The sequence below is a fragment of the Gadus macrocephalus genome, chromosome 4 (genome assembly GCF_031168955.1).
Source record: "Gadus macrocephalus chromosome 4, ASM3116895v1".
In the NCBI taxonomy this organism is placed as follows: domain Eukaryota; kingdom Metazoa; phylum Chordata; class Actinopteri; order Gadiformes; family Gadidae; genus Gadus; species Gadus macrocephalus.
The window spans coordinates 31,959,559-31,972,593 of record NC_082385.1 but is presented as its reverse complement, the minus strand read 5'-3'; the positions used below and the strand labels follow the sequence as shown (position 1 = coordinate 31,972,593).

At 47.8% G+C, this 13,035-nt stretch overlaps 1 protein-coding gene across 1 annotated transcript in view; it reads left to right on the top strand.

The window, feature by feature from the left end:
* Positions 1-55: 55 nt before the first annotated feature.
* LOC132455499 (peripheral plasma membrane protein CASK-like) overlaps positions 56-13,035 on the top strand; it is a 43,109-nt gene continuing 30,129 nt past the window's right edge. The window contains 2 exon segments of the mRNA XM_060049361.1: positions 56-1,436; positions 10,999-11,211. Coding sequence (XP_059905344.1) covers positions 1,378-1,436; positions 10,999-11,211 — 272 coding nt within the window. The 5' untranslated portion in view covers positions 56-1,377.

The following is a 13,035-nucleotide window of genomic DNA, read 5'->3' as shown; positions in this document are numbered from 1 at the left end:
TCGCCTCCGCCATCTTGGATCCAGGGGCGCCAGTTTCCTAAACAGGGAGAGATGGGGGAGGCGGAGCCAGGCGTCTCTGGGAGCCGAAGAAGGAGCGCCCAGCAGCGGATGAGACGGTGCTGAAAGACGGGGAGCGACGCCGGTCTGAAAAGGGGGGGGCTACACGGACTTCTACATAATATAATTATTAATATTAACGAGGCGATGTTTCGCCACCGGATTACCCTTCGTCGAGATGAACACGGTCGTGTGCGGTAATAATAATACGGGAACGGGATCTCGGGATGCTGAGGACGCTCTCCAAGCCCCGGACGCGTGACGGTGGACGGCGGGGGTAAGACGGGGTGTGCGCGGCGCGGTCACGGTGCGAGCCGGCCCGGCTATCTCCACTCCCACCGACCGCTAGCTCCTTACACTTCGAGCCAGCCGACCATTTTACATTTTTAACAGCCTCAGTTTAGTAAACGAGGGTATCGTACTAAAAAAAAAACACAATCGTGTGAAATTAACACCCTGGGAGTGTTATATATTAAGGTAGGGAAGAGGCGGTGGCTTCAAGAGGGATACGCGGGCGACCTACTACCAAAGACGGGTTTTTTCCCCCTGCAAGGAATATCCACGCCCCGGAGTCTGATACATCCATCCTATTACTCTAGCTAGCTGGCTAACCTCACTCCCATCCTAGCTAGCCATCTCCCCAATCCTATGACACTAGCTAGCCCTCTCTCCATCCTATTATTCTAGCCATTTACATCCATTATACCCCACTAGCCAGCCATCTCCATCCTATTCCTCTCCAGTAACCCCCAGTGGGTGAGCCATTTCTACCGTTATATCGCCTAAGCTAGCCATCCCTCCATCCTAATAATCCAGCCCAGGTGGCTAGCCATCTTTCCCCACCAGTGCTGGCTAGCATTCCCAGTAAAAGGAGCCCACTATAAGGTGGGGCCGAGGACTTGACAACCTCTCCCCCTGCACCGGGGAACCGGTTCGGTATCCCGGCTAGCGGGCTAAGCAGCCAGCCTGCCCCGGCGTACAGGCTGGCCGTCCGGGACTCACCCCAGCTCGAGACCCGCTGGTCCGCCTGTCATTGACATTGGAGGAAGGGTTGTGGGTAAAGGGAAGAAGACACTTGGATAAGGCCGTGTGTGTGTGTGTGTGTGTGTGTGTGTGTGTGTGTGTGTGTGTGTGTGTGTGTGTGTGTGTGTGTGTGTGTGTGTGTGGACATCGGTGGCCCTCGGGCCTGGCCCGAGTAAGACACACCGGAGGTAGAGAGGCGGAGACCTCGTCAGGGGCTGTCGCTCCAGACCCCCTGCCCCGGGAGGAGGACTCGACATCGGGGGAGACCACTGGGTCTTTCACCTACCTTGCGAGACCATGGCGGACGACGACGTCCTCTTCGAGGATGTGTACGAGCTGTGCGAGGTTATTGGGAAGTAAGTGAACCGCATCATCACCTTAATCAACCTCAACACAGTGGAATGCATGCCTTTATTTTCTGGGTCTATGGTTGGGTGTGTTTCACATGATCCGCACGTTGAGGAGAAGCGGATGTCTGGGTTGGATGGGGTTCCTCTTTGGAGGTGAAAGTTCACTGCGATTGAATAACAGATCCGTCTGTGAAAGCAAGTGTCTGGCTTTTCTTTGGAAATAAGGCCTAATGCACACACGTCACACCTGGGCCATGCCTTGATGCAAATCTAGCATTCAATTTCTCAACTTGAATAATGATAATGTATGAAGGGCTATGAATACTTATGGATTGAGTCGGCCAATGTATTTTTCCAGGTGTAAGGCAAATATTATAGATGCATACATTATGTAGGATTTGAGATGAGATGTAGCCCACCATGACACATCCTTATTCATAGCTATGGTATCATTATAGAATTATTATTATTTATGATTGTAAATGGTTATATATTATAAATAATAATCTAGCCTCCTTTAATAGGTTAGATTTAGTGTTGACATTTTAAATTTGACCTAGGCCCCGGTTCATCAAAAGCCTTATCGTATGTTAAAAAATGTAAAATCCCCAGTCAGTGCATGTAGTTCACCAGCCAGGCCACCCAGTATTTACCTGTGTACCGCAGAGTTACCCGTGGACGTACGTGTCGGTCAAGTTCACCTTACTGCATGCCTTTCAGAAGTGCTTTGGTGCTTTCTCTCACCGTGATGTGTGGAACCCAAGACGCGACGCAAAACCTTGCAAGCCCTATGCTGTGTTGAATTGTAAATGAGTCGACTTCTTGTGACCCGCTGCAACCGGTGGCAATAGGCTACACTGTCTCCAGTGGGCCCAGGGTGGGCCCATCCAGGGACGGTGTTCTGTGTCACTGTGTCTTTAGCATCTCAATGGGGCTGATGGGAAATTAAACCAAAGTGCCTCAAGTGTTTTCATTGTTTATGCCACCTATCATTTTACGCCACCATCATCGATGTGCCGTATCATTTTGAAATTCATATGGTGACACTCTGTGTGTGTGTGTGTGTGTGTGTGTGTGTGTGTGTGTGTGTGTGTGTGTGTGTGTGTGTGTGTGTGTGTGTGTGTGTGTGTGGTGGGGGGGGGGGGGGGGGGGGGACAGCTACAGGAACACAAAGCTACAGGCACACCTGCTATGTACCTGTAGGTATCAAAGTGCCAGATTCTTAAACCCCTCCCTGCTCCAAAGAAAAAGGGATCGGAATTATTGTAATTAATTATCCAATGTTGTTGTAGATTATGACAATAAAATAGGGTCTAATTGGACATCCTATATATCAGCTGTATACAATTAAATGGCCAGGAGAGTGGCGAGAGAAAGAAGGGTAGGTTAAAGGGAGAGGGAGCGATAAAAGTTGAACCTTCGACCAATCAGAAGAGGCTGCAGTCCAGCCGAGTGTATTTGTTTAGCTCCTCCGTGGCGATAGCCTCAAAGCACTTCACAGACCCGTTTCAGACCACTCCCCCCTCACCCAGCCCTTAACCCCCCCCCCCCCCCCCTCCCCGCTGACCGTTATCCCACAAAAGAGTGTGAAAACTCCCATAGAGGGAAGCCCAGGCATTTGACCTCTGACCTTTGGATGGTCATATGCCACACAGGCACACAAGCTGTCACACCAATTTGCCACCTCCCCACATCTGCTACGCCACCCAGTTTGAATCTCTGAATTGGGTGCTACATCTTCATTATACTGTCCCCTGCTATTTGGGTTTGGTTTGGTATATTTTCAATGTGAAATTCCTTTGCAGAATGCAATCATCCTGCTATTTTGTATTTAGCCTCGTAGTAGATGTTTTTGTCCAAAGAGATGCCGACTTTCCGTTATTGTCGGCGCTGGGATTTAAACGGCCTAATCACTGGACTGTGCTCCTCTCCCCTGTTTTCTAAAGACGAGACGGCAGAGATCGATGCCTACTTTAAAGGAACCCTGTTTAACACCAGGTGTGAGTGTGATTAGCCAGTACAAGCTATTTTGAATCTGCCCTCTAGAGACATAACAAGTGGGAGTGTCCATAGCAATGTTTGATGGATAGAAACGCCAACGAATCGCTTCAGTCCCCTGAGTAGGCTTTTAGACTTATCTGACCCTCTTACTTGGGTGGACACTCCCACTTGATGTGATGTCACTTGTGGGGTGATTTTGATCTTGTAATTGGCTAATCTCACTCACCTGGTGGTGGTGAAATGTCGGCTCCTACTACTAGTTGAGGTGGGCAAGAGGTGGACCTTAGAATCAGAACAAGAAGGCGGAGGGGAGGTGGAGGTTGGGTTAGGATTTGAGTGGAGGTGGTGAAAGTGGTAGAGAGATGATGGGGAAGGTGGTGGTAGAGGTGCTAGAGGAGCAATGATTGGGGTGGTGGTGGAGGGGGCAGAGTGATGAGGGTGAAGGTGGTAGTGGAGGTGGCAGAGGAGTGATAATGGGGGTGAAGGTGGGAAAGGGGTTATGATGGTGAAGGTGGTTGTGGAGGTGGCAGAGGAGTGATAATGGGGGTGAAGGTGGGAAAGGGGTTATGATGGTGAAGGTGGTAGTGGAGGTGGCAGAGGAGTGATAATGGGGGTGAAGGTGGGAAAGGGGTTATGATGGTGAAGGTGGTTGTGGAGGTGGCAGAGGAGTGATAATGGGGGTGAAGGTGGGAAAGGGGTGAGGATGGTGGCGAACGTGGTGCTGGTGGAAGAGGGGCTATGGTGAAGGCTGTGGTGGTCACAGAGGGGTGAAGGTGGGTGTCGTGTTGGTGGTGGAAGAGGGGTTGATGATTATGGGGATGGTGATGGGGGTGGTGGTATTGGTGGAAGAGGGGTTATGATAATGGGGTTAGCGTTGGTAGCGATGATGCTGAGGAGGGGCAAAAAAGCGAAGCTGAAGAAGATGAACGGAGACAGTCGTGTGGGGTTGGAGCAGAGGGCCTCGAGGCTCCATGGATAAATAACGCCAGCAGATATCGACCGCAACGCTCCCCGCCCACGGCCGTCTACGGACAGGCTTTCACATAACCCCTTCCTCCTTACCCCCCCCCCCCCCCACCCCCTTGGTTTACTACTACAGTGCTGGATCGCCTGGCATGGTCATGGCCACCATAGGCCCAGCTCGGATAAAAATCCATCCCAGTTTCAGACGATTTCATGAAAAGGATATTTTTATGACAATCGCAATATATCAATAATATGTCCTGGTCTGCTGTCTTGTATTTCATGGTGTGCTCCTCCTCCCCCCCCCCCCACCCCCCCCAACTCCCCCCCCAGTACCCAGTCAGTGACGGTTTGGTGTAGCAAAGGCCTGTTCCAGTGAAGAGGGGTACAATACAGGCCTTCGTGTGGCTCGCAAGGCTTATTAATCACCTGCTAAAAAACCGACGCCGTATTCAATGCTGTAGTATCCTCTTGTCTTTTCATTGTTCTTTTCGACATCCTCTCTAAGCAGACGCGTGGATAGGGGATGTTTGTACTTACCAATGAATCATTCATCTACTTGTTTGGTAGTTGATCGTTTTTAGCGCTTTTTTGGGGGGGGGGGGGGGGGGTTTGATGGGAAGAGCCAAATCAAATCATTTAAATATTAATGAAAAAAGCATTATACGTTTAAATTATATTGAGTGTCTAAAATGGTGGAGGGTATAATTATATATGTTAAAGCAACTCACTCCACCTTATAGCCGAAGCCTCTTCAGTGAGAATAAACATTTGGTCGATCGAAGGCATGCTAAACAGCTTCCCCTCTTCTCTGCCTGCGCGATGCTAATGTCCCTTTGATGCTCACCTTATCTGCAAGCTTCCATCATTAAGAGCCTTATTTCGAAGAGCCTTGACCTTAAGCTGCTTGTTAGTGCGCTAGCAGGCCTGTTTGGGAAGCAGGTAAAACCGCTTACCAGTGAAGGATTGTAGTTGTAGGGGTTTGAAAATAAAAGCTAAAGATCATGAAACGCTAAAGATCTTAAAACAATTGGCTTGGGTGTTACAGAAAGTCATGTCCAACATTTCAACACAGAGAAATAAAGTATGCTGTACTGATCAGGGATTTATAACTTTTGTGTGGGGTGGAATAGTATAGTGGCTGGGGGGTGTTCGATTTCTGTGTGAAAGGTACTGGGTTTGAACCCAAATGTCCACAGCCATCAGGTAGGGGTCAGACACGGTTGAGTACGAAACGTTACCCCTTGACAAGACATGTTTCTGTACTCCTTGGCAAAAACAGCCAGACGCTAAAGTTTATTTGGTTTGCTTACTCTCCATCTTTTTACTCAGAAATAGTACAAACAATAAAGAAGGGTAGGTTTGGCTCCAGTACGACATACTCGTATCTAATGGGATCCGTTTCCCTCTATGACTAGTGGGTTTTTCGGCGGCATTGAGTTGTAGGATTTGTAACTGAATTTTGCGATGGTGCACTCCACACTAGCTCTGGGGTGCTAATTAGCGCAAAGAAAGATATTTGGACGTACTGCTCATTTGGGGCCGCTGAAGCAATGGCTCCTGCAGCGGTTTCTGAGTTGTGAGCCGGATGACTAAATTGTCTCAGTGACATTTAGCTCCTAAATCCCTTTTTGATTCTTATTTTTGACCGATGAGTTCATTTGATTTTCGTCTGGGCTACTCGCGAGTGTTAAAGGGTCAGTCTCCATCGTTGACACTTCACGTTGATAACTAGTCTCTAAAAGCTTTACTCTCCTTAGACAAAGCATAGTATAGTATGAGATATAGCATATTTTAATCAAGGATAGTTTATATATAACGTCTTTTCAGCCGAAATTTTACGGAAAAACGGTCGCACACCAGACTCAAAGACACGCAAATAATCAATATAATTGATTGCTTGAAGTTGGTATCATTATGCCATAATCAAGAGTTATGCTTGTGATAACGAGTGACTTTCTGTTAACAAGAAATCACTATCACTGCATAGTTATTAATAAACGCAGTCAGTGGCCTTAGTTGAGATAACACCTTGCCTATACCCCCTACACAATTTATGGAAGTGAAGCAATAACAAGAGGCAGTGTAACATATTGCTTCGGTGGGGTAGGTAGCTATTTCAGCTGCTTTTCACTCCTGATTTATGCTCGCTAACTAAATGTAACAGCTTACGCGGAGATTACTGTCTCTTCAAAAGGTCTCATCGCCTAGGGGACTGCAGTGAGTTCAGTTGTATATGTGTTCTTGTTCAGTACAAAATACTTGAGTGTTTATTAACATTTGAAACTGAAAGTGAAATTGAGCGTTGCAACGTTACAAGTAGGGTCCGTTTTAACAAGTACAATCCATTTTATAAACCATAGATTCAGCCTCCAGTGTGTGCACGCTTTAATTATCCTCCAAAAGATATGTAAAAGAATATCAGATCGAAAACGAGAATGGATTTCTCGTTCTGATCGACACCGCATACCACTAACCTTGAGTTTGTACTTTCTATGTAAGCCTGCTCCCTGGCCCTAGTGCCCAATCAATACATTCGAACGCACCAGCAGCCGGAGTGTTGCTGGAATATTCCAACCGATCGCCACCAGGCGTCAGACGGATCACTCCCAACGAGGCTTGACGTTTCAGAGGCAGGGGGGTTGAACATTTTAACTGGACTGCTCTGAGACTCATCTACCTGGGAAGAAAAGAAAAAAAAAAAAACGCTTTCACAGCTAAATCAGTGGAGATGCTCTTGCGGGCATCTCTGTCTTGAGCCCGACCACCTGAATACTAATTGTGCCTTGATTATTCAAACACTTTCACTTTCCCCCCCTACATCTTCTGCTTGTGTGCGTGTAGGAGGAAGTGATTGGACTGGAGCAGTGTCACCCAGCTGGTGTTGTGCCTGGTTGAATGAGGTTGGACTGGGCTCCCCGTTGGAAGATGTTCACGGTGGACAGTTTAGCATCCAGGCATTGATCGTAGCATTTCTGACTATTGTACCGGCAAACAGTGTGTTGTTTTCAGTTTGATTTAAAGCTGGGGTAGGCCATTTATTTTATAAGCTTTTTTTGTCATGTGTTATTAAAATTCTCATCACATCTGTAAAGAAATAGATAAATCAAAAGAATAAAGATTAAATCTGGCATCTGTGGCTGTCGCAGGCCTCTAATAAGCCTGTCCAATAATTTCATTCTGCCCAAACGGTCTACCTGTCTGTCAACCTACCTGCCTGGTATACGGTATTACCGTGTTACTGGTGTTGCACACCGGCAACACCAATTATTATTATTATTATTATTTATTTTTTTCGGTAATAATAAAATAATTCAGTAAAAATGAATAATATAATTATACTTAAGAAAATTATAATGTGTAGAATAGGCCACTGTTCTGCTCTGTGCGGAAGAGAATTGGCTTCCTTACAAGACCGGTAACCATAGCAACGCCGGTAAACAAACCCCACAAAGCCCAATCCCTACGAGAGCTCCCCGCGCGACGGCCATCCGGAGGCGCACAGAGCTTTTGGCCGTGATATTATAGATACAATTATATTATACTATTATAGATAGAACGTTATAAGACGCTGTCACCGAGTGTGAAAGGAGAGTTGACGGAGAAGATGGCGGTTGACCTAGTTTCAAAGTTTATACCGTTTAAACTCGGTTATACCGGTGTTGACACGAGTGTATTACTCGGTGTGAAAATGTCTACACCGCGGCAACGCTACTGGCTATCTTGACGCACTTTTCCCGCCCTCTTATTGCACATGACCGGAGTCTGCCAGTAGGCTAGGCGACCTGCTGCTAGCGAGCTAGCAGCTAGCGAGCTAGTAGCGTGTTTTGGTGGAATAACTCTGGAGGGAGGCCTGAAGATAGGGATGGGTTTCTTTCGGTAAATCTAGCTTACTGTGGCTTGTCCCTCGAAAATGCCTACCCTAGTTTTAAGTAGGTGCGGTATGTATTAGTATTTAGGACTACTTTAACACCATTCAGTCGTTAACATCGCAGACGGAGGAGTGAAGAGACGCTGAAGAAACAAGAGAGACACACCTCTTGAAGAGATGAAAAGATGACTCAAAACCAAACAACGCTTCCACAAAAAGACGAACCATAGAAACACATCTTTGTCTCTCCAGGGGGTTTTGTGTGTGTGTGTGTGTGTGTGTGTGTGTTTGTTTGTGGAGGGACCCTTTAGTTTAGACAAGCGCCCGAGAACATGAGCGAGGCGTAGGCGAGCCCACCCAGAACAGCTGTGGTGATGTCACACACTCACACACCACACACACACACACACACATACACACACACACACACACACACACACGCACACGCATACTGAGAGACACGCACACTGAGAGACACACACACACTGAGACAAAAACACACACACTGAGACAAACACACACACACTGAGACAAACACACACACACTGAGACAAACACACACATTGAGACAAACACACACACACACTGAGAGACAAACACACACTGAGACACACACACACACACACTCTGAGACACACACAAACACTGAGACACACACTGAGACAAACACACTGAGACACACACTGAGACCAAACACACTGAGACACACACTGAGACACACACAGATGGGGGCAGTGGCAACAATGGCAGCTTCTGTTTATTACGGACCATAAGTTTCAATTGTGGAACGTTAATGTCAGCCTTCCGCCTCTTTCCCTCGGGGGCCAGTCGGCAGGACGGCTGGGGGCGGGGCGGGGTGATTCATTGAGTCTGGACACTTCGCAATATAATAAGGGTTCGTTAGTTAATCATTAAGTCACATCAGTCAATGCAGGAATAAGCATTGTTGTATAGCGTTAGCACAGGGGTTAGTCGGACCCTAACCCTGTTCCATAATGTCTTAATGAATACCTTAGTTCACATAAACACCACGTGCACACCGTTGGTTAACATGAACATCATTGCTCATTGAATAATAGACTATTCATGTTAGTGGTCCATGGTTCAACTGGTCCATGTTAGTTCATGTTTATTACTGCACTAACTAATGTTAATTCATTAATTAATGTACCCTTTAGCGTAAAGCGTTCCCATTTGTTTTAATCAACGACCAATGTGGAGGCAGCGATGGCCCTCATGCTATTTCACAGTTCATGTCGTGACGGCTCATGCATCTCAATGATGCCCATCGATTGGCTCACGGTCTGCCGGTGTCATCGGCAGTCCTTTGTGTTTATTGACATTTGCATTTGACCGATAATAGTCTCGGCACCGCGTCCCTCAGACGCAAACCTCTGAACCTCCTGTGTTTTCAAATCACTGCAAAACCGCCACATACCCCAGACCCTAGCGATACTGCCCAGGCCTCCCCCCCCTCACCCCCGTCCGTCACACACAGAGTGTAAATGATTACTAGCTCTGGGTCAGGTCTTGAGAAAACGTTAGGAACCAGGAAGGTCTCCCATTACCGTCAAAAAGGGGCTCCACACCCCCAATCTTTCTCTCTGTGTGTGTGTGTGTGTGTGTGTGTGTGTGTGTGTGTGTGTGTGTGTGTGTGTGTGTGTGTGTGTGTGTGTGTGTGTGTGTGTGTGTGTGTGTGTGTGTGTGTGTGAAAGCCAGCTGCCTCCGGATGTCTCCTTCTGAGACCAAATGAAGGGGGCCAAAAGGTGACCGGGTTTGATTTTCAGGGGCTCCCAGTATGATCCCTGGGCGACCCCTGCGGTGGATGGCCTATGTGTTTTTATGGCCGTTCCCCTCAGTTCTCAGCAGGATGAGTTAATTATTATAGCAGACGTGGGAAATGAATGTGCGTGAATAGAGGGAGAATTCCGGCTCTGCCCTAACCTCTCACGAACGGAGATACACCCACACACAAACGCACACACACATTGAGACACACACACTTGCACCAGCACACACACACCACACACACTCACACACACGCGGAACTCCGCATTCAGTTCCTCCCTCCGATCTCGCATTTAGAACCAAGATGGCCGCCAGATGTGGAATTCTGCATTCAGTTCCGGCCTCTTGGTTCTAAATATAAGCTGGGAAGAAGAACTGAATGCTTGGAGTTTTGAACCAAAGTGGCCGCCGAAACGGCGACCTCATTGCTAGCGGCCGCCTCGATTTTACACACTGCACCTTTGAGTATGGATGATCCGTCAATACTCTGATGATATGTCGATGTCATACGTGAGTTAATGACTAACTCTATGTGTGTGTGGGTGTGTGTGAATCTAAAATAAATACTGTAAAAAGATTAAAGTCTGAGACATTACACCGCTACGCTTAAGGCGTTGGCTACTAGCTGGTTTTGCTTGCCAGCCTGGCTAGCCTTGTTCAGAACCTAGCATTGACAGTCCTCCAGATGTGGGGTTGACTAACTACTAACTACGCTAACTAAGCAGGTAACTAACTACTAATTACTGCTTTGTGTCGGCCCTCATCTGTGGTCGCATTATGTGGCATAAAAAAATAAATTGTGCGCGCGATTCTTGTCCGCAGCAAGGCAATTGTCTGCACCTTTTACTGCTTCTGCCTTACGTGATATTCTGTGTATTCCACATTCTAACGTCGATGTAGTTATGAAGGAAACCGATGAATGATTCGACCGTTCCCTTTCCCTAGGGGTCCCTTCAGCGTGGTGCGCCGCTGCATCAACAGGGACACGGGCCAGCAGTTTGCCACCAAGATCGTGGACGTGGCGAGCTTCACGTCCAGCCCCGGCCTCAGCACCGAGGGTAAGGACTGCACGCACACATGCACAGACGCACCCAACGTCACGCACGCTGCGTCAAGTCCGGCACGCGCACGTGTGCCGTCACTCACCCACAGACGGACGCCCTGACGCATGCGGGTACATACCGTCACGCACGCACACACGACGGACGGACGGACGGACGGGACGGACGGACGGACGGACGGCACTGGACGCACGCACGTACGGTCTGGCAGGCACGCACGAAAGCACGCACCCACGTATAGTCGTGCACACCGCATATGAACGGCAAGCTTGCACGCACACACTCTTCTAACGCAAGACACTGATTCGTACGCGTGTCGGGAATCATGCGCCGTCAGCAGCATCAACCTCAAATATTGTTGTCTCTCTTTCGTCTGACTGATGTGCTAACTGTAAGGCCCTTTGGATCTGCTAAATGCCCTGAATTCAAATGCAAACGAGTTGGTGAGCCATTCACCTGATCGATCCAGGATCTGAATTCTGCGTCGGTCCGGTTTGGAGGAGCCGATGAACTGGTCAACCTTTTCCTGTTCTCTGTGTGTGTGAGAGAGCGGGGTCTACACCCTTTAGCCGTTTGAAGATATACAAAACGCTATTTGCCAGGGTACTAATGCACAAAGGGATTGACTTGTGGATACTGGCATTCATTCAGGATCGAAAAACAAATCCAGAATTAAAAGGAGACGTTGGAAGGACTGTGTAAACATATGTATAAAGTCGTACTGTGAAAGATTTACAATGCAATATACATAATTAAAGTGCAAGTGTGTGGCAGATTAGAGGGCAGGGATGCGCAAAGGGTCCTTGTTTATGTTGGGTACAGCCATGGGATAGTCGTACAATACCCTGAGTCCGTGTACTCCTTCAAGTACCTCTAACTTTCTCCAAGTTTCAACTCACGGAGAGACATATTGGGAGGATACCCCCGCGATGTCGCCCAGATACGGATTCAAGCTGGCTATGCATTCATAACAGCAGTTGTAAATCGGTAATTATGTACCACACGGGTGTGAGGGGCCCATAAACAAACAGACCCTACCGTATGGTAAGGGATATCTTAAACAGAAGCATACACGCTCGCACCTGCATATCGTGCGCACGTTTGCACGCACCGCACACACACACACACACACACACACACACACACACACACACACACACACACACACACACACACACACACACACGCGCACACGCACACGCACACGCACACAGCACACGCACACGCACACGCACACACACACACAGGCTGTGTATTCTACCAAGATCTGATTTTTTGGTTTTAATATGGAGCCCAATTATATTTATTTATTTTCAACATGTGCAGTGAGCATGCTCTCAAGCCAAGCAATCCACAACATTACATCAATCAGAGGTGGCTTTCGGTTATTGTGCCTACTTTCCAACAGGATTCCGTTCATTTTTTGCCTTTAAAGAAAAAAAAGAGATTAATTAGCGTTTCCTGTCACTCGAGTCATTAGAATTGTTGGCAATGACTCAAAGATTTTTGGCCTTACTTCCCAAAAATGGGAATAAAATCAGGGACTTTTTCTTCTCTCGTTTGGATACCACGGTCCACGTCTGTTTCACATCGGAGTGGTTGCGCTGTGGAAAAACAGATTCAATTTATTACATGTGTGACACGGCCCAAATCCGATTGAATGAGGAGTACATTTGATTCCAATGTAATGAGATCGTTGTCTAAGAAATTGGATTTGGGGACGCTTTCGCTTTGTAGTGACAACGTCGCTGGATAGGAGCAGGGGCGTAATGTGTGTCAAGGACTCCAGAAATAATATCAGAGAGAGAGAGAGAGAGAGAGAGAGGAGAGAGAGAGGGAGAGGGGGAGAGAGAGAGAGAGAGAGAGAGAGAGAGGGGGGAGAGAGAGAGAGAGAGAGAGAGAGGGGGAGAGAGAGGGAGAG